This window comes from Asparagus officinalis, chromosome 3, assembly GCF_001876935.1.
Source record: "Asparagus officinalis chromosome 3, Aspof.V1, whole genome shotgun sequence".
In the NCBI taxonomy this organism is placed as follows: Eukaryota; Viridiplantae; Streptophyta; class Magnoliopsida; order Asparagales; family Asparagaceae; genus Asparagus; species Asparagus officinalis.
Genome location: NC_033796.1, coordinates 55686209 through 55709478, shown reverse-complemented (window position 1 = coordinate 55709478; position 23270 = coordinate 55686209). Strand labels below are relative to the sequence as shown.

General features: G+C 36.9%; 1 protein-coding gene across 19 annotated transcripts; it reads left to right on the top strand.

The window, feature by feature from the left end:
- LOC109834176 (translation initiation factor eIF-2B subunit delta-like) lies at positions 15803-20080 on the top strand. Of its 19 annotated transcripts, none has more exons than XR_002245485.1 (8): positions 15803-16324; positions 16774-16838; positions 16951-17001; positions 18189-18285; positions 18374-18428; positions 19117-19325; positions 19556-19774; positions 19910-20080. XR_002245485.1 is itself a non-coding variant. In XM_020402115.1 (4 exons), exons 1-4 carry the CDS (start codon positions 17897-17899, stop codon positions 19940-19942), a joined length of 375 nt encoding a protein of 124 aa, XP_020257704.1. In that variant the 5' UTR covers positions 17008-17896; the 3' UTR covers positions 19943-20070. The 19 variants fall into 19 exon arrangements, 1 of the variants encoding a protein (XP_020257704.1); XR_002245483.1 differs by having other exon boundaries at positions 15803-16330; XR_002245489.1 differs by lacking the exon at positions 15803-16324 and adding an exon at positions 16361-16393.

Below are 23270 nucleotides of genomic sequence, written 5' to 3'. Positions count from 1 at the left end.
AAATCTTAGTTTATGATGTTAATCTTTAAACCAATGCGAAAATATGTAGTTTTAGTTGCTGTTTATATTAGTTTGATGATCATGATCAGGGTTGTATTTAATTTTGTTTTAAACTTGTTAATCATTCTTAAATCATGTTTAAACCCTAGTTTAATAATTAATTGAGTTTTCTTGTTAATTTAAGATGTATAAACCCTAGGTTTGTGATACCTAAGTAATGTGAACGTGTTTACATTATTTTTTATCTGTTCAATGATTGGTCCCAATCTTGCTTAGTTAATCATGTTGATAATTTATTTTTTATTTGAGAAATTTTGGTTAATTGAGATGCTAAACCCTAACTAGATTAATTCAAGAGTTTAAATCATGCTGAGTTAATCCCTGTTAAGCAAATATGAAAGTTAAAATCTTGTTATATGCCTCATGTTAATAAAAATAAGTTTTTAAATAAAGTTAAAAAAACACAAACACCAAAACCTGATCTGTGAAGATCTTCTCTGGCCGGTCGACCGACCAAGGCTAGCAGGTCAACCGGTGAGATCTTGTGAGTGCACTTTGTGCACGTTTACGTTCGGTCGACCGATGCCCTAGGGGCTGTCGACCGACCTGTATTCTCTTTTATTTGAAGTGTTGTTTTTTACACCTTTTATTTTTGAACGTGGGGTTCGAGGCACACAATGATACACGTACAATCATGAGTATACATGTATAGTGTCGTAGCATACACATGGGTATCCAGAAGAGGATTAATACAGTTATTGTTTTAATTACATGTGAGATATGAGTTATTTAAACATTATATACTTATATGAATATCGTTGATGATCACCGCTCAGTACTACTTGGGATAGTGCGTTGATATACCATTAGTACAGGCCATTGAGTCGAGTTTTAGGATGATTGATCTAGTAGTTCGTCCAGCACGTAGATGTGATGAGGCTTGGAGCCGTATACCTAGGATGTCTGATTTGGTAGTCCGTCCCGCACGTTGATGCGATGAGACTAATGAGTCGTGTACACTTTTAGGATGCCAATTTGGTAGTTTGTCCCGCATGATAATGCGATGAATTATAAACTTTGTAAGGATTTACATTGTGATAATTATCTGATAGCCTGAGACTTGGAGGACACTATTTATGAACATGACTCATCGTTGAGTTATATATGACCGATGTACTTTACTCTTGTAAGTACGCGGAATTATATGCAGTTATTTACATTATCTTCCAAAGGATAGTGGAAGATATTTTTGGTCTGATATTGTGATGATTTTACTTTATTGTATTGCTATCCTTTATTCTTAGTCCAGTGTTGATATTTAGTTGTCTACAATTTGAGATATATGGTATATACATGAAGGTTTCCTTATTTGGATTATTTTGCTCGACGTACTGTAGGCGTTAAAAATTGCCTATGGGTTCCCGTACACAGCTCGAGACGAAGAGAAGACGATAAACATCATTATTCGAATCAAAGAGGATTATCTGATGTTATAGAGAAGCTAACAAATGCATGAAGTGAGTTGATAAAGCATACAAATCAACGAGATGGTACAATAACGAAGAAGCGACTCGACCTGGGGTTACGTTTCACCTACAAAGGAGTAAGAACCACTCATGTCTCACTCATCCCATGGGTGTATTGCTCATGGGAGGTTGTAGAGCTCTTCGTGAGCTTTCTAACGCACCTTGGATTGCTTCATTCCTAAAAGCAAAGGGAAGGAGCCATTACTTAAGGATAACACATTCGAGAAAAGTCCTTCGAAAGAGATATCTAGCATTCGAACTGGTTGCAAAGCAAGTATGCGTGTGAAATTAGATGATGAAGAAAATTGGATCATATCATCCTTTGAGAAGAAGCACAACCATGAGTATGATAACAAAGTTCAAAAGTAAAAGATAGCTTGCTCAAATTATCATGTTGATGAGCTGTACTATCAAACTAAAGGAGGAAATAAGTCACGAAAAAGGACTGTTCAAGAAATAAGTCCTCATTGTGTATGTGAAAGACTCATCAAGGCGGTATTGTCGGAGTGTAAATGTTCTGAATCAGTTTTGCCAAGAGTCTCCGTATTCCAAAGACTGTCCGCTGAAATGTCCAAATCCAAACCGAGACGTTTCCATAAGAGAAGATCGGCTGTCCAATATGATGAATTCCCTGAAGTCACTATCAACATGGTTGATAAAAGAAAGTCTAAGCAGCATTCAGGTGACTTAAATCCTGACTTTTTCCCGAGAGAAAAAGTTAATTCAAGAATTGCCCAACGGATGTCCCGACTCCAGTTAGGAGCCATCAGGCATAGGGACTACGAGAGAATGCATGAAGGAATGTTATCAGAGGATGAGCTCTCGGACACTTGCTCTGCGATCACTTCGGATGATACAGTATCTAGCACAGGGAAAACCAGAGAAGTACTCACAATCACCTCTAATCAGTTCACTCAAATACTTCAAGAAGCTCTAGCCAAACAACGTGAAGAAATTAGAGTTGAGATGAAGACAAAGATGAAGTTGGCTATCCAACAAATGAGATAATTGTTAGCTCAATGGTCTCAACCTCCTGAATCCAGCCGCCACATTCAGAATGTTATAGATGACAGTGATCCAGAAGTGGATGAAGTCATTATGGCTGATACACCTCCTAATAGCAATAACGCTGGGGGTGGTTTAACGGATCCTCCCAATAATGATATCGGGGGTGGTTCAATGGCACCTCTTACAGGGGGTGGTCTAACTCATTCTCCTCAACGTCCTTCGAATGAAGACATAGACGATGACGGAAAAATAAAAGAGCTTGAAAACAAAGTCAACGCTTTGATGACGGCTCAAGAAGTGAAGAAGACGGATATTCCATGTCCCTATCCAAGAGAATGGGATTCAATACCGTACCCGGCAAAGTTCAATCTGATTAACTTCACACCGTTTGATGGGAAGAGCTCGCCTATTCAGCACTTGATTTATTTCAAGTCTCATTTAGGCATGATCTCTGGAAACGAGGCTTTAATGGTCCGGTCATTCGTTAGCACCCTTCGTGGGCCCGCCTTCGATTGGTACCGACGTCTCAAGCCAGGGAGCATCAATTGCTGGGATAACATGAAAAGTTTATTCCTCAGTAATTTCTTCGAGGATGATACCGAAGTGTCAATCGGAACCCTTCTGGATGAGAAGCAAAGAGATGGAGAGTCAGTCGACAATTTTTTCAAGCGCTTCCGTAACAAAGCGATGAATTGCAGAGATCCTGTCACAGAGGAGTTCATCCTGCAGACATGCCACAACAATCTTTCCATCGACATCCTGGAAGCCCTAGGGGTTGTGCCTTCAACCACTTGGAAAGATTTAATACTTCGTGGCGAACAAGCTGAACACTTTCTTAAAAGAAAGAAAGCTGAGAGAAGCCAACTGACGATATCACTTCGTGGCGAACAAGCTGAACACTTTCTTAAAAGAAAGAAAGCTGAGAGAAGCCAACTGACGATATCCGCAATCGCTGTGAACGCAACTCTCGATCCGAAGTTCCAAAAAGAGTATTCTTTCAAAGATGATGAAACTCCAACCATCTTGAAATACCTCCTCGACAATGACAAAATCGAGTTGCCACCTATTAAAGATCAGGAGGGAGCTAAGAGGATTACGGATCCGAACTACTGTGCGTACCACAGAAGGGTTTTTCATCCCACCAAGGTTTGCTTTGGACTCAAAAACAAAATCCAAGCCTTAATTGACTCCGGCGTCATAACGGCGAAACAATCTAAATAAAGACGACCTTTACTCCATTGGGTACACGAGTATAAACTGTTTTCCCTAACTCCGAAAAGTATACGAGTATAAACTGCTTCTCCATACACTCCAAAGGGTATACGAGTATAAACTGTTTCCCGAACCTCCGACCGATATAAGAGGTTAAAAATTGCTTCCAAATGTGATTAGACTCAGGTTCACCTGAAAGCTGGGGGTGGATATGAGGTTATCATGGCTGAATACGAAGACAGGAACCAAGACCTGATTCTATATCAAGAACAGCAACGTTGCTCACAAACGAAAAGTTTCTGAAAAAGTACTATCCCTAGTACATTCAGGGTAACCTATTTAACGGGAAGTTTCTGGAGAATACTATATATGGTATTTTTAAGGATAACCCAAAACTAATCGATTGTTCAAGGTGAAAACCAATCATCTGAATAATCCACCCTTAATCATGACAAAAAATGATTAAGAACCTCCCGTTGTGGCTATTTAATCATGTCCAAAATGATTAAAACCCTTTCACTGTGATTTTTAGAGTACTCTTTCATTGAGATGAGATTCAATGACTTCATCAAGTTGATCTTCCCTCACAAAACTCTGAAATCATTCATCTGCTGCTTAATTGATTTCAATCGTTGGGATCAATTTTGTCAACTCCCACTGTGACTTTCCAAGCACTTTATCGTTGAGATGAGATTCAATGACCTCATTAGGTCAGTTTTTCCTCACGAAACTCCTACGTTCTAATTGCGAAGTGCTTGATAATTCACAGTCCTCCACCATAAAATTCCTCACCGATCAAATTAACTGGGGTGGGTCCACCAAAATACTTTGTGGTTAAATCCATCTGAACTCCCGCTGTGTCCAAGCCTTTAACACTCCCACTGTTGAGCTCTGACACAACACCCAAAATTTCAATCCATGACAATTGCCAAATCTTCTTTCGTCACTGGTTACCAAAAACATCTTGTGAGTGATTTGTACAAATCTACATTCCTACTGTTATTTGTACCTCAACTCCCTACTTTTGCTTGGTCAAACCTTTAAACAGTTAGGACCAAAGCTAAAATATCTTCTCGATTCCTTCCATGAACGAGAAGTCCACAAATTGAACGATCAAACCTTCCTACAGTTAGGATCGTTTCAAAACTCCTATTTGGTCAAACCTTTAAATAGTTAGGACCAAAGCCAAAATCCCCTCTCGATTCCTTCCATGAGCGAGAGGTCTACAAATCGAGCGATCAAACCTTTAAACAGTTAGGATCATCTCAAACCCCCATTTGGTCAAACCTTCCTACAGTTAGGACCAAAGCCAAAATCTCTTCTCGATTCCTTCCTTGAATGAGAAGTCCGCAAATCGAGCGATCAAACCTTTCTACAGTTAGGATTGTCTCAAAATTCCTATTTGGTCAAACCTTCCTACAGTTAGGACCAAAGCCAAAATGTCCTCTCGATTCCTTTCATGAACGAGAGGTCTACAAATTGAGCGATCAAACCTTTAAACAGTTAGGATCGTCTCAAACCCCCATTTGGTCAAACCTTCCTACAGTTAGGACCAAAGCCAAAATCTCTTCTCGATTCCTTCCACGAACGAGAAGTCCGCAAATCGAGCGATCAAACCTTCCTACAGTTAGGATCATCTCAAAACTCCCATTTGGTCAAACCTTCCTACAGTTAGGACCAAAGTCAAAATCTCTTCTAGATTCCTTCTACGAACGAGAAGTTCGCAAATCGAGCGATCAAACCTTTAAACAGTTAGGATCGTCTCAAACCCCCACTTGGTCAAACCTTACTACAGTTAGGACCATAACCAGAATCTTCTCTCGATTCATTACACGAACGAGGGGTCCATTTTCAAGTTGAATAATCAAACCTTATGACAGTTAGGATTATTCAAACCTGTCCAGATTCTCTAAGTGGAGATTCCACTTTGAGTTTTTCTTTACACCTGGAGATAGAATATAAAATTCTTCCTCTCTGATTTTTGGGTTTATCTCTACCAACAACAAGAGACCAGGAGAATAGAATATAAAATTCTTCCTCTCCATCACCGGGTTCACCTCTACCAACAAAAAAGAGACCAAAATACTCCAATAGGTATACGAGTCTAAACTATTTCCCTAATCTCAACAGGAAGTTTCTGAAGAATATCACTCAGAATATTCTTAAGAATAACCTAATACTCCAACTAGGTACACGAGTCTAAACTGTTTTCCTACCCTCAACAGGAAGTTTCTGGAGAATATCACTTAGAATATTCTTAAGAATAACCTGGCTACCTCCCAACGAGTATATGAGGTTAACTATTTCTCGAAAACTCCAAAAAATACATGAGTATAAACTGTGTTCTTATGAAGACTGATACAGTGATTAACAATCCAGTATCAATTTGATGACAAAAACTGAATTAACAAGTACAAATTCCAGCTTCGATTCAAGATCTCGACAACGGTCAAACGATAAACGTAGTACCGAAAGAATATTAGCTATTCTACAAGGAACTGAATAGACTAAGGGATGAAGAGATCAGGAGTTGAAACCATTTACGGATCCTTCTACACAATCTACTCAACCAAGTATTAAAGAGATCGTAAGTAAAATCTATCTTATCCAAAGTATCTCAGACTCCTCTATAAAAGAATAAGTCTGGAATACTTTGGAGGGGGTATCTGTAGGCGTTAAAAAATGCTGAAAGATATCCAAATACAGCTCAAGAGGAGATCATCCAAAGATCAAAAGAACACAAGGAACAATGTAGGAGACAGTGTTTACTGTCTCGCACGCGAGACAGTGTTTACTATCTCACACGCGAGACAGTGTTTACTGTCTCGTACATGAGACAGCTCTCGAAGGATCAGAAACCGTTTTGTATAACCGTCGACACGTGTCCATTAACTGTCAAAGAACATGGGAAACGTAGTGGGTGAGAATCACGTGGATAACTATCAAAATAACAGAGGTTTAAACGTGGGAAGGTAGTTACAGTGGAAACCGCTAGGCAGTTGGGTTTTCTAAAACAGTGTTTACCGTCTCGGAACCCGAGACAGTAAACTCTATCTCGGTCGCCGAGACAGCAAACACTGTCTCGGTCCTCGGAACCCGAGACAGTAAACTCTATCTCGGTCGCCGAGACAGCAAACACTGTCTCGGTCGTCGAGACAGCAAATGCTGTCTCGCGGGCATGTTTCCTCTAAAACTTTGTGTTTTTACTTGAACTGCTCCTGGAGGCTATAAATACCCCCTAAGGTCATTACTGACGAGGGCTAAGCATTTTGGAGCAGACAGAGCAGAGTACTTGAGCTTCTGGCAATTCCTTGAGATTCGAGCTTTGATTTGATCTTAAGAAGAGTGATCGTCTTACTTTGATAAGATATTCACTTCAAATTCTTACTTCGATAAACGAAGGAAGAATCCCCAAAACCTTCATGATTCAATCAGAATCTGTGAATCGGTGGTCCACGAGCCAAAGCACTCCCGGCACAGGCAAAGTCCCACAAAACAGAATTCGATAAACGATTTCTATGTTATTTTCTCGAGAGTTGTAATTTGTTTATTTTCCATTGTAATTTTCTGTAAACGATTGAAGTTTTAGTAGAATCGACAATGGAAACAACTTTCGCTGAAAATTGGAATATTTTTATCAATTTTTTAAACTATATCCTGTTTCTAACATATGATATGATGTATGCAGCTGATAATTCTCAAAAGAAAAAAAATCTACCTCATGGTAGTAATAAGTGTCTAAAGTTGAATAATTTGTCACATGGGGAGAAAAAATCATTACTTTTTATCAGAATAGAGCTATTGAACTAGAATTTTCACGGTATCTTAGAATTATTATTCATGATAGAAATATTTGCCAAGTAACTTTTGAGAATTGGGCTAAAATACCACAACAAAATAAAGATTGTATGTGGGCATCCCTTAAGGTACATTGAAAATTAATTTTTTGCAATTTATTTTTAATTATTATAAATTAAATTTTGATTCAAATTTGATATAGGATAAATTTGATGCTGAGGACATGGAGCAAAAGAGAGAGTCAATAATGAGACACTTGCGTGATTTGTGGAATAAGTGGCGTGGTGACATGCACAGAAAATATGTGAAAGAAAATTCATTGCAAGTTGCACTTAGAAATAAACCTATAGAAGTGAGTGTTGATGACTGGGATTGGCTAGTTAAGGAACATTATTTTTCTTCAAAATTTTAGGTATTAATCTCCTAATTTTATTAATTTTGTTCCATGTATATTGTTGGATTGTTAAAATTATCTTTTAATCTTGATGTATAGAAAGCAAGCCAAAAAAATACACTTAACAGAGGCAAAAGAAAGATGCTCCACTACACAGGCAGCAAACCCTTTAGACAAATTGCATGGGAATTGGTATACATTCAAAACTAATTTCCTATTTATTTAAAACTACTTTGTTTTTTAGTTTGATGTTGTACTCATTTTTATTTAATATTTGAATAAGGGTGGCAAGTCAAGAAATCCACCTGATGTGGCAAAATGTTTCATAAAACTCGAAAGAAAGCTAATGAAATACTAGATACCGGGGATCAAGATAAATATGTAAGTAGAATATGTATTTAAGTTTGATAATGATGCATTATATAGCACTAACATATGAATTTAATTTTTATAGGATGAAATTATTCAAGTCAACAAGCAAACCCTTCACTTTCTGACATTGAGATAGTTGAGAAAATCTGGGGGAAGCAATCTCATGGTCACATCACTGTATTTGGTGGTGGGATTACTTTAAAAGATTTGAGAGGACCGCTCCCTAGTCGATCTGATTTGGAAGCACGGGTTATAGAAGAAAAGAGAAAGAACTAGATGTTTCAACAACGCTTAGATGAGCAGGAGCAACAACAACAAAGGATGTCTGAGTTGGAGTCACAAGTGAAAGCTATGCAAGAACTTTTTTTTAGGCAATCACCTTCATTGACTCCACAAACTCGAGAACGTGTGCAGGACTAGGTAATTATTTTTTATAAAATCTCTTATATACTTTTATGATTGACTACTTGCACTAAAAAAATATGATTTTTACTTAATAAGATAATATTTGATTAATTGATATTTCTTAATTATATGATTTTCTTAAATTTTTCAGGCTATCCATGCAAGATTTGGAGGGGGGTAGCTCGAGTTTTCTTTTGACGATGATTAGAGATGAAAGAATGTGTCTTCCCCAAACTTTTATTTTAATTTGTTTTAGATAGTTTCATGTATTTTTCTTTAGAACAATTAGGATATTAACTCTTATTATTAGTATTGAATATTTGAGGATGGTGGAATTTTATTTATTGATGTTATTAATAAATGGACTTTTTATTTTCCCTCTTATTCATTATTGAGTATTTTTAATAATATTTTTGTTGTGAATCTTAGTGTCAGGTTGAGAATAGTATGATAGTTGCCTATAAATAGAAAAATTATTATTAATGTATATTAGAAATTTGTAGTCTACAATGACGGTTTTATAAATTGTATTTTGTTCATCAACGGAGGAAAAGCACCGTCGTTGATGAGTTACTAATTACCCATTATGAGGACTTTTACGACGGTATCCAACCATCATTAATTAGTCTTCAACGATAGGAAAATATCTCCGTAACTAATGGTAATGATGAAAAAATATCCCCGTAACTAATGGTAACGATAGAAAAATATCCCGTCACTGATGGTAATGACGGGAAAATATCCCCGTCACTGATGGTAACGACATTGATAATTATCGTCATAAATATTAATGACGGTAATATGTTCCGTCGTTATAGACTCTTTAACGACGGGCGACGAAGGGATTTTTCACCGTCGTTAGCATACATTAATGAAGGTTTTCAGCTAGAGGTGTGCAACGGTCGGTTCGGTTCGGTTTTTACCAAAATTTGAACAACCGAACCGAACCACCTATAATTCAAAACCGAACCTAACTGTTGCAAGTCGGTTCGGTGCGGTTCGGTTCGGTTTGTTCGGTTCTAATTTCATCAAACTTCTTATCAAACAACAAACTGTGTTAAAGAAAAAAATATCAACAAAGTAGGAGATTATGAAACATTAAACACTAATATAATGATACTGTATTCAACCCATAATGATCCAGAAAATAAGTTTAGAGTTTGAGTCTTTGACTCTTTGGAGACTGGTCAGGTAGGGTTTGAGATCAGAATGGGTAGTATTGCACTATATTCGGTCGGTTCGGTTCAGTTCGGGTTGAAAAGTTTTCAAATCGACCCGAACCGTCCTACTCATAAAACCGATTTTTTCGGGTCGGTTCGGTCTTTTTTTACGGTTTGGACCGAACCATGCCAAGCCCTATTTTCAGATCTTTAATGAAGGGAAATCCCTTTGTTAAAGATGTAATTTCTTGTAGTGATAAATGACATCTCTCTTTGCTTTGCCTATGCTCTCTTCATATTGGCATAAGAATATCTGATCCTTAATCCACATGTAAATGGGCGCCAGGACATAGTAGGTTGCAGCGATGGTACCCAAAATGAAACGCAAGAGGAAGGAAAATGGATTGACAGGCTTCTTCACATCCTCAACTTTTGGACCCATCTGCGCAGAGATGACACAAATCATAATGTTGACTTTTTATTACAAATTAACATGTAAATTGATGATGAAATACAGTTGAACAAGAAAAAAGAGTTGAGACGTTGGTTCATCCTAGTATAAAAGTGAGATTGCATAATCTGATTACTACAGCCTTAAATATCTTTTATTTGAGGATTTTGTAGCACAGAGTCACATAATAGGTAAAGTTTCAATTCATGTAACATCTTTGGGTTAGCTAAAAACAAAACTACTACAAAAAGTATGAAGGAATGTATTTTTTAATACAAATATCAGCATATCTAAACACAATTTGATAAATTTTGGATATATGAAAAAATAGAAGATTGAATGTTCAAAGTACTTTACTAAATTTAGCGCAATACCTAATGCTTCATTGATACGTGCAAAGTAGCTCCCTTAGATGACTGGAATTTTTTTTTGCAGTGTTGCTTCTCTGATTTGGTTCAGAATCAGAGAGGAGAACGAACCCTTAGATGACTGGAAATTATGCAACCAAAGTTTCTATTTTTTTAGTTGATACATGCAAAGGAGTTCCCTTGGATGGCTGGAAACTATGAATTAATTGCAGCGTCGCTTCTTTGATTTGGTTCGGAATCGGAGAGGAGAAAGATTTGGGTTGTCTCTGATTTGGTTCTGGAATCGGAGAATCACAAATGAGAGATTTCAGAGATTTTTTTCTTTCCGGTTTTGTGTGGTTCTTATTTTCCAAAAATACCCCTTTTGCAATTAATTCATGTCACATCATATTGATCAAATCTTTAACTGAAAACTTAATCCAACGGTTAGAAACGTTGGTGGACAAGGACTCTTATCAACTTAAGTTGACAAGAGTCTCTCTCCATCATCAGTCCCACACAATACAAAAAATAACCGCCACCAACACACACACACACACACACACCACACACACAACCACCACACACACAACACAAAACAGACACCATATATACCTACCTACTGACAAAACCACAAGTACGCGTCCACCAGGCATACTCTGACTACTGACGTACCATCATAATCATACGCCGTACTAACCAGCCGAGAGAGAGAGAGAGAAATATGGAGAAGCCTTGTCACCAAGTTTCCTCCTTTTAAACTCTGGTAGTGAGGTGCCAAATAACGACGCCTGAACCATCATGAGCTCGGAGAGCAGACGCGCTCATCCTATCATAGTGACCATTCAAAAAAGCGGGGCCTCCATCTCCGAGGCACTGATGTAGCGCGGCAAGATTCTGCCACCTCACTACCAACGCGTTCCAAGTGAAAGAACTGTGTACAAGCGCCTGCCCTCCAGCATATTCCTGCGCTCATAATCACACCACCTACCATACTTACAATATAATATATAGTATATACTATATATTGTATACCCATATAATATATAGTATACCGGTCAGCTATACTAAGTAATAGACTATAGACCTGCTACTGCCGTGATCAGACTCTCCCAATGCACCTACTACGTATCATCATCAGGTATAGTACTGACCGGTCTACTACGCTTGCCAAAGTTCTATCAAATTTGTGGGCTTGTAGTGAGGTGGCGATAACTTCATCCTCCACCCCGTCATTCAAAATGAGGGCGACGCCATTTGACACATGAGTCTGAATGTGGTCGCCCCTAATTGAATGAGTAGATGGGAATGAGACACCCCCGTCACCTACCAGAGCATCAAATTTGTGCTTGGTACCAAAGTGATGACCGACCATCGTTTTTCTCATAGTTATAGCGTATACTATGACGGCGGTATATAAGACGGTACACTATAGAAATATGGGTATGCTTGGTACCAAGCATAAAAAGTTATACTTGGTAGTAGTGTGTCAAATCCCCCTCCACTTATTTAAATGTGAGAACAAATTCACATGTGTAGTGAGTGGATGAGGATGTGACACATCACTGTTGACCCTATAGTTTTGATGATGATTTGACAAACAATTTATTACTAATAAGTTTTCTAGTGTTTTGTGTTTATGTTCTTTTTTCAGGTATTTCAACACGCGTTAATCAAGCGTTAAAGATTCAAGTTTATTTGCGTGGATTTACCTCGTTAAAGATTCAAGTTCATTTGCGTGGATTTACCTAGGTATATGTTTAGTTTACTTACATATATAGTATGATTATATCTAAGCTCAATATATACACTTAACACGATTTTTGACGTTTTCTATCATATAGATGATTTTTCATTAAACGTTGTTAAAATACTTTATCTCATGTTTACAGCTCCTTCATACTTCACTATATACATATATTATATGCACAATATATATATGAATATTTACAAGTCCTATATCAAAGTTCACTTTCATAAAAATTACAGGTTTTCTAAGCATTCTTCAAAAACAGGTAGTTTTCACAAACGAAAATTAATTTTCCAGAAATTCTTTTTAAACATGTTTATTTTATCATTTAGAAACTTTCCCCAAAGTTTCATTATTTTTGAACTTGATTTGACATTTTTTTTGGATTTTCAAACTAGTCCCAAAACCTGTATATTTACATATATCAGAATTCGGTCGACTGGTACGGTCGACCGACTGTTGTTCCGTTTCTGAGTAAACTTCCAGAGAGCCCTCCGGTCGACCGGAATTTATATCGGACGACCGAAATTTCCATTCGGTCGACCGTTTTTTCCGTCGGTCGACCGACAGCTTTAATTCCCCGTTTTCTGAGTTTTTTGAACTAAGCGGTCGACCGGACCGGTCGACCGCCGAGTTGTCAGAAAGAGACTAACGGCTAGTTTTTTCAAATGGGTCTTTTGGTATTTTACCTATTTCTAGCTGTAGTATTAGGGTGCTATATATACCCCATTGCTGCTCTTCCTCATTAAGATCCAAGAAATCCAAGTTTGTTGTTTAACAAGTTATTAATCGCGTTTAAGAGATGTTTAAGAGTTGTTTCATCAATCTATTTTCAAGAGAAGTTTTTCTACAACAAGAAGAGGCTTTCAAACCCTATTGGAATCATCATTTCTTCAGCATAGCTTGTTATTTCACTTTCAATTGATTAAGCTATATTCATTGAGTTATATTTATTGAGTTTCATTCACTATTATCACACACACTTATTGAGCTTTATATTCTCATATTATATTGTGGGTTGTGGTGTGGGTTTAGTGAGTGTGAGCTTCATTGAGTTCTCACTTGTTATTTGAGAACAAATCATTGTATTTAACTTTTATTTGTGAGAATCACTTGTAATACACTTGTACACCGAGAGAAGTGTGAGGAGAGAGAGACGGGGTCAAATCCAATAGGAGTGGCGTCGATTGACGAACCTAGAGAGAGGTTATAATCGAGCACTTGAGGAGGAGGACACGTGCTAGGTTCCTACACTTAGTGTGTAAAGTATGATTGTTGAGTGATTGTGTAGTGTGAGAGTTTTCGGTGAACTTGTAAACCGAGTGTGTAGAAGTTCCGGCTTCCAAACCGGATTGTGATAGTGGATATCTCCTCGAGGTGAGGAGCGGGGACGTAGGTCGTGGGGACCGAACCTCGTGAACATATCGTGTGTTTGTGTTTTGGTTGGCGTACATATTATTCATCTTTATTGCTCATATTCATATCATATTTATTCTTGCAAGAACAAATTGATCAACATAATTTTAATTGCTATTAATTTGGATTAGATTAGCATAAGACCCTAATCACCCCCTCTCTAGGGTCTAACAATTGGTATCAGAGCTTGGTGCTCTTTGATTTAAGGACTAACCGTCTTGAGTTAAAGATCCAAGTTATTGCATTTGTGCCAATCTAATTTTATTTACATTGTGCTTCTTGCATTTCATCTATATGGATATGTATGATTCATCTTGTTTAGGATATGCTATTAATATTTCTCCTCGTTTGGATAATTTCCCCTATGCTCAATGGCGTATTAGATTCAAACTTTTTGTTCAATCTAATCAATTTGATTTGTGGGAAATTATTGAGGATGGCTATGTTGTTCCCACCTTGGAAAAATCCAAATGGTGTAAGAATGATAAAAGATTGTTTAACATGAATAAGCTTTTGTTAGAATATTTGATTAGCGCTTTTCACTCATCGTTTTCTAACAAACTTGCTAATTTTGATAGTGCTTATGCTTTATGGAAACTTATTGAAGCACATGAAGGAAAATTGGAGGCTATTAAACAAGCGTTGGAAAATCCTGCTTTGAGTTCTAAGGAAGCCTCATCTCCATGTACAATACCACTAGGTGATAACCCTAGTGAGGTATGCGATAACGATGATATTATTACTTTTGATGAACTTGCTCTTGAGTTTGAAAAATTACACAATTGCTATATTGATGTAAAGAGTAAGTATGTTAATATGAAATCCACTCATGAAACACTAGCTACTAAGTTTAATTTTATTGCAAATGAAAATATAATTCTTAAAGAATGCAATGAAAATTTGAAAATTGAAAATGCTAGTTTGCTTCATGAAAAACGTGATGCTATGTTAGAAGTAGATAAGTTGAAATCTATGATGAGTAATCTTGTTTATCCTACTTCTAGTAGCAATGCTTGTATGCACAATGATGAGTTGAATCAAATGAGAAAAAGAATATCTACCTTAGATTCAACACTAAATACTTGTATTGCTAATAATAAAAAGCTTATGGACCATGATTGTGCATCCCATCAAGCTTCTTCATCACATACACATGTACACACACATAGTGTAAATCATAAACATGCTTATGTGTACAAATGTGATTATTGTGGTCGTTTTGGTCATTTGGCCATGTTTTGTTTCGATTTAAAAAGAAATTTTCGTTTGCAAAATAATTACAAAGAAAAATCTATTTTTGCAAATGAACCACGTGCACTCCATTTTGGTCAACGCAAACCATTCAAACCTCTACATTGCACTAATTGCAATCGTATGGGTCACGTTTACAATTTTTGCTTTGATCGTATCGGTGCACAAAATACGCCCAAGCGGGTTCATAACCCTAGGGCCTTGAATTTAAATAATAGGGGTCATGTCCCAAGTTCTAGTGGTACCAAAATGATGTGGGTACCAAAAAGACTTACATAGTATTTTTTTTGGTTTGATTTGTTTTATTGAATAATTGATTTTTTTTTGCTTAAATGACAAATTATATTCTTTTGTCAAAATAAATTATTTATATGTTTTTTAATAGTCAAAATCATTCACTACAAGAAATCTGGTATTTAACGACCAAAATTAGTGAAGGGACCAGTTAACCGTCATTAATATGCATATAATAACGACGGGTTTTAAAGCCTTCGTCAAGTGATTACAAAAATTAGAGAAATGATGTGAGATGTGATAACGGTTTTCTAATCCCTTCATTGATTTGATCCTAATACCGTCATTATTGGGTCTCCTTAAAGATGAAGGGGTCCATTACCGTCATTAATGATACTCCTAATCTTAATAGGACTAATAGATTAACCAATTACTATTAATTAACAAAACCCACAACCAAAATCCCCAAAGCCCCAAGTAGAATCCGAAACCTGAAATCCAAAATCCCCCATAACTACTCCTAATCATCCCTATAACCACCGCAATATTAATTAAACCCTAGTTTTAAAAAATCACCATCGCCCGTCTCCATCTTGTCGTGTGTCTCCTGCTCGTCGTCGGCTCCCACTCGTGGTCGTTCAAGGTCATCGTCGGCTCCTACTCGTCATCATCTCCAGCTTGTCGTCAGCCAATCCAGTTCGACGTCGAGACTCGTCGTCGTCTCAAATTCGTTGTCGGCTCCAGTTCGAAGTCCGGTTCATCATCATCTTCAGTTCGTGGTCGAGATCTCTTCGCCGTCGAGACCTCTTCATCGTCGAGCACCGCCATAATTAAAAACGGGCTTACCACAAGGAAGAGATGGTCGGTGAAAGAGCAAGGACGCGCTGAATCCAAATCCAGAGGTAAAAGAAAGATGATCGCATGGCGGGATTTTCAGCGGATGACATCTCTTATTCTCCTCTTCTAGCTTCAAAACTGCTCGTGTCTCCATCATTTTCAGGTAAAGGTATGTGTGTTTGCGCTGCACTCTACCTGTCTTCAAAACTGCTCGTGTCTCCATCATTTTCAGGTAAAGGTATGTGTGTTTGCGCTGCACTCTACCTGTTCGTTTAAATGCCTCATCTAAATTCTCGATTCACTCTGTTATTTTTCTTAACTTAACTCGAGTACAAGCATCATCGCCTTTGCCAACCTTTAAATTAAGGATGGATTCCGTGTAGATTTCAATTGATTGTAACTTTGATCCTTTTTTTCCTTTTCTTTAAAATTGGTGGTGATAGCTTTTAGGGATTTTATGGTTGTAGGTTAGAAAAGAAAAATTAGGGGACAGAATCACCACACTCCAGCAACTGGTTTCGCGTTTTGGATAGATGATATATGTTTTCCTTCTTCTTTCATCTTTTAGTTTCATTAATTTCCTTGGTTAATTAACTTTGTTATTATATGCAGACTGATACAGCATCAGTTCTTCATAGGCAATTGAATACATTAAGTTCCTACATGAGCAAGTCAGTGTAAGTTTTTTGCTTAATTAATTGTCCTCTTAATTAAGATATAGCAGTTACATTTTGGTTGAAAAATAAAATCAACCTGTTTCTCAATTCTTGATATTTTGTATGATTTTAGCTCTTGAGCTCTCCATACTTGAAGAATGGGCATCCCGTGCAACATCAACAAGTACTATATTATTCATTGTTTTTCTATCCATGTTTCTTTAACAAGAACAAAATAAACAATAGAAGAAAACAAATTAAGCACAAACATGTTTAAATAGTCAAAATTTATTGGATTCTGGAGTATTTAGCATGATGTTCTTAGCCATTCACAAGTAGAGTAGAGGGGCAGTTCCAAATTTATGTTTTGGAACATCCCACTCGTACAAAGAGTGTTCTTATAAGATTTGTGTTTGATTTTGTACACATAGTTCAGAAAAATCCAAGGACGACGAGGGACCAAGGCAGGACCTTAGAAGTAGAGGATTGTGCTTAGTTCCGATAGAAAGCACATATCCAGTGGCCAGTGAGACAACGGCCGATTTCTAGACTCCAACCTTTGGAGGGACTTACAGGTAGAGGAGAAAGGAGCTAGGGTTTTCATTTCATAATTGAGAGTGGTAGATTATAGGAGTTAAAAAAAGCACACATGACTCCAAAAATAACAAAAAAAAGAAAAAAATTGCTAGAAAAAGATAAGGAGAAAAAGAAGGATAAAAAGAATGGAGGAAGGGTGGCCCTTGAAAGACAAAGCTAGTCTGGGACATCTTATAAAGAGGAATGATGAAGGGTTGGCAATTGAGTTTGAGAATAATTAGCATAATTTAATAGTAACAGGTTGCTAAATTTGGTAGAAAATAAGGAGTGTGGATAGTAAACCAAATAGTAGCTGAATTTAGCAATGAGGGGATTGTGGCGTTTGCTCATGTTAATTTGATGTGTGTGTACATTCTCTGAAACGTTAACAGATAACATAAATTCCTACTACATTCTCTCTAACATAAAAATAATGGAGGAAGGGTGGCCCTTGAAAGGGGCTCAGCTGTACTTACACTCACATAAATGCCGTCTCTTATATTATGCATAAAGTTACACGAGTTTTTCTTGGGGCTTCTTCTGTTTTATCAAACGGAACAGTTTACTCAAGAGTTGGAACAACATGTGTTGCTATGGTTGCTCATGCATTCCATATTCCAGTTCTGATATGCTGCGAGGCATATAAATTTCATGAGAGGGTGCAACTAGATTCTATATGTTCTAATGAACTTGGTACGTCTAAACATCTTTGTTTTGGGTTTGTCTTCATCTTTCTTCATTCTTAGTCACTGCTTTGGTGGACATTTCTAAGAAACCTACATTTTTATTCCACAGGGGATCCAGATATGATTTCAAAGGTCACTGGAAGGCAAGAGTTGAATCATCTGGATAATTGGGCTGAAGATGAGAATCTTCAACTTCTAAACTTAATGTAACTTCTTACTTTGCCTATTAAATAATTTACCTGTTTTTTAATGAGATACATTTTGGGAGACCTTATTCTGAAATGTTGTATACAGTTATGATACGACACCTAATGACTATGTATCATTGATTGTTACAGATTACGGAATGGTGAGTAATTTCTACTACTTTCTCAAACTCTGAATCTGTTTCATGGAATTTATGTTATCTGTTAATGTTTAGTGCCTACATTCTCTCTAACATAAAAATATGAATTAATGATTTAGTTATTTAGGAATATAATTAGGGTGTGGGGATAGTTTTCATGCCTTAGTAGGATCACCACGTTCCAACGGATTGATTGGAAGAACAATACAAATTTTCTTGTTGGATAAGATTGAAGGACTTGTTAAAAATAGTTGAATCTATACTACTTCTAAAAGAGAAAACAATTTTCAAAACTTTGTGTTCAGAAAAGTTGGGATGGAAGTGTGCATCCTTGCATCGATTACAACATGGTGTAGTGCCAGATTTCTTGTCCCATATATAAATTTCCATTCGTCACACGATCTTTATCAATAAAATCGGTACTTGCAAGAGTTTTTATGTCTCTATCATGTCTTCAGTGTGGCATGATTTGGAGATAAGAGTATCTGTGCTATATATGTTTCTGTGCATTAGGCAACCTTCATCCGCTAACCCCTGGATTCTGTGTTCAGTTTAATATTCAGCCATGAGAAGCCATCTTTGAACTTAAGTATCAAAGATTAGAGTAAATTCTCAGGAACTAATAGTATAATATTAAAAATCACGGTTTATAGCTGTATTTCTTTATAAAAGCAATTTCTTTTCCGACCAGGGTAATAATTTGTTCTTTCGACAAGGGTATATGGTGATCTTCCACTTTATGACATACTGAACGAATTTCAGAAAGGGGTCACAGTCACATGACTGTGGTTGTGAAGCGCATGAAAGATACTGAGGCAAATATGGAACAGAGCAAGAAGGATATATAAAAAAATGGAGGCCATCAAAGTTGGAAACATCTTCTAGGTGATGGTATTACTGGTATGAATCATGGTAACCACTTCGTTTGTGTAGTTTTTCACTTGACTTAACCATTTAATATCCGAGACAATTAGCTCATGATCCGTATAGACAATTGCCTTACCCGTGGATATCCCAACAATACATTCTTTTAATGACATTCCATCATGTTAGCGTGAAAATAAACTTATTCTTGGCATTAATTCAACACCTTACCTAATGAGTATATATTGTACATCCGTGTTCTTTAGTGAGAAGTAAATGAAGAATGAGCATGAAGCAGTTAGAAACTTTCTTTAATCAGGAGGTCAATGATATGGTTGAGGAATTGGTACGATGTCATTTTCACCTTGGAGAGTCCTTGCATTCCTCTTACATATAGAACAACAACAACAAAGGATGAGCAAGAACTTTTTTTTAGGCAATCACCTTCATTGACTCATCAAACTCGAGAACATGTGCAGGACTAGGTAATTATTTTTTGTAAAATCTCTTATATACTTTTGTGATTGACTACTTGCACTAAAAAATGTGAATTTTACTTAATAAGATAATATTTTATTAATTGATGTTTCTTAATTATATGTTGTTTTTAAAATTTTCAGGTTATCCATGCAAGATTAGGAGAGGTGGGGTAGACCGAGTCTTCTTTTGACGATGATTAGAGATGAAAGAATGTGTCTTCCACAAACTTTTATTTTAATTTGTTATAGATAGTTTCATGTATTTTTCTTTGGAACAATTAGGATATTAACTCTTGTTATTAGTATTGAATATTTGAGGATGGTGGAATTTTATTTATTGATGTTATTAATGAATGGAATTTATATTTTCTCTTTTATTCATTATTGGGTATTTTTAATATATTTGTGTTGTGAATCTTAGTATCAGGTTGAGAATAATATGATAGTTTCCTATGAATGGAAAAACTATTATTAATGTATATTAGAAATTTGTAGTCTACAATGACGGTTTTATAAACCGTATTTTGTTCATCAACGAAGGGAAAGCACCATCGTTAATGGGTTACTAATTATCCATTATGAAGACTTTTACGACGGTATTCAACCGTCATTAATTAGTCTTCAACGACGGGAAAATATCCCCGTAACTAATGGTAACGACGGGAAAATATCCCCGTAATAAATGGTAATGACGGGAAAATATCCCGTCACTGATGGTAACGACGGGAAAATATTCCCGTCACTGATAGTAACGACGGTGATAATTACCGTCATAAATATTAACGACGGTAATATGTTCCGTCGTTATAGACTCTATAACGATGGGTAGTATATCCCGTCGTGACCCTTTAGCGAAGAGGGCTTCAACGACGGGTGACGAAGGGATTTTTTCCCGTCGTTAGCATACAATAACGAAGGTTTTCAGCTCTTTAACGAAGGGAAATCCCTTCGTTAAAGATGTAATTTCTTGTAGTGATTTATATATATCTTATAAAACCTTTAATATGTTATAAAACAAATTTCCAAAAGGTTTACTTTGAAAAATCTCTCAAAAACAAATTTTCCCTTTACCTGTCTCTTTTACCCTCCCTCGGTCGACCGACCCGGTCGACCGACGATCTTTCTGTAATCGATTCGGTCGACCGAGTCGGTCGACCGAAATGAAATACTGCAGCAACTTTGTTTTCTTTATCGGGTTTTTGGTTGTGTTATTGGATTCTGTTTTTAAACCTGAACTCTACATCTCCCTTGATCTATCATCCTCTCAATCCCAGCCGTTGTCTTCTCTCCCAAAACACCCGACCCCTCTTCTTCCTCCTCTTTTTGAAATCGCAGACCTAGGGTTCCAAAATTTTTCGGTCGCCCGTTTGGATTCAACCGCTGCTACTTTCAGTCATTTCTCATCAGTTTTGTGGGTAATTTCTTCCTTTACCTTTTGATTTCTGAGTTCTTATGTCTACTTTCTCATCTAGGGTTTTAGTTTTAGGGCATTTTGTTAATTTGCTCTAAATTTATTTTTGTTTACAGGAAATTGAGAAAATTTCTTCTATCTGTTTAACCCTAACTCATCATGCCTCCCAAACCCCCTAAAAAGAGATCAAAACCAGAGTCGAGTTCCTCATCTATAAAAGCCTCACATTATGAGGATTATCTACTTTTTAAATCTCTTGTTAGGAAATACAGGGAACTGTGCAAATTGAAAATCATTCCTACCAGATATATCAAATATTCTGAGTTATTCATGTATAACACTGAGACTATCCTTCACAATGTTGGGTTAGACAGGTTGCTAGATGAGGGACATAAAGTTCCTTATTATCCATTTCTTGTTTATCTGTTTTATGCGAACTTGTCCACAACATCTTCTGCTGATGGTAGTTTGACCATTACATCATCAGTTAAAAATGTTGAAATTACCTTTTCTGCCAACGAACTTGCGGGGATTCTTAATATATCTTCAAACACTTCAATGTTGATCTTACAAATGAACCCAAGATTGAATCTACGAGAGATTTCTTTGATAAGGTCTCTCTTTCTAGAATGCAGATGGCCCTTGACTCCACTCCTTCATCATCTTCTCACTCCCGTTCTAGAGCCTCAACCTCTTCCACTTCTGATATTTGTGACCGTCTGGATCGCCTTGAGACTCAGTACTCAGGTATTCAGAAGCAAGTCTCATCTATTCAGAAGGATGTTAGGACTATTCTTTCATTTCAGCGTCAGTCTCTCGGGATCCCTTCTAATTCTGAGTCTGATTCTGGTGAGGATTCTGCTGATGGCTCAGGCTCTTCTGATTCTGGTGGTCATGATGATGGTGGTGATGATGGTGGTGATGATGCTGGAGATGACTGATTTGAGTTTCTTTATGTGATGGTTATCTTTGTTTTTGATGTTCTCTTTTGGAGATGACTGATTTGATAACTCTGTTTTATTTGAGTGTAATAACTCTATGATACTTTGTGGAACAAACTATGTATGGTTTTGTGTGATCTTTTATGTAAAATTTACTATCTTGTGAACGAATTCATGTTTTGTGCAAAACTATATTGCTTCTAATGCTTATGTGATATTTTGTGGCCTATTGTGTTTAATTTATTACTTTTATAAATCAATGCATTGTTGAAACAACATTCATAATTTGATGTGTGGTAAATATTAGTTGCCTGTCATGAGTTCTTTGCACTGTTTAGGTTTTGTATATTTATGCAAATCTATGATGCTAAAATGATGTTTTGTAATTACTTATGCCAGTTTATCATGTTATGATCAATGCATGGTTAAGACTATAATCATGTTTTGTTTATAGAATTTGAGTTACTCGTATCATTTTTGCATATGTTTGATGGATAGTTGTTGGTTTAGCTCCTGTATATATGATCAGTAGATGTCATTCAGTCTTTTTGACAGGGGGAGCCTTTGACATATAATTCTTTATTTTTTATCTATGCTTATAAGCAGGGGGTGTAATACCCCAACCCTTGAGAGGGTGATGTAATTAGTATTGATAGATTTGATTGGAATACTCATACCACCAAGATGCATCTTTTTTTCGGGAACCCAACTCTTAGAAACTCCAAAGTTAAGCGTGCTTGGCCTGGAGAAATTCTAGGATGGGTGACCCCCTGGGAAGTTTTCCAGGGAGCGCGTGAGTGAGGACAGGAGAAATTCTAGGATGGGTGACCCCCTGGGAAGTTTTCCAGGGAGCGCGTGAGTGAGGACAAAACGTGCTGAAAAGACATGTAGTGGTTTGTGAGGCCAGTCCATCAGATCTAATAGCGTACCGACTCCGGGATTCCGGGGCGGGACGTTACAGGGGGAGCATTGCTCCTATCTTTCATTTTTCCCTTTTTGATGTTGTCAAAGGGGAAGAAAATACCACATATAGCTTACAAATTGATTCTTTTATATATATATATGGTCTTGTTATGATTTACTCTTGTTTTGGCTTATATGTGGATTATCAGTATATATTTCATATTCATGTATAAATTGTTTGCCATCA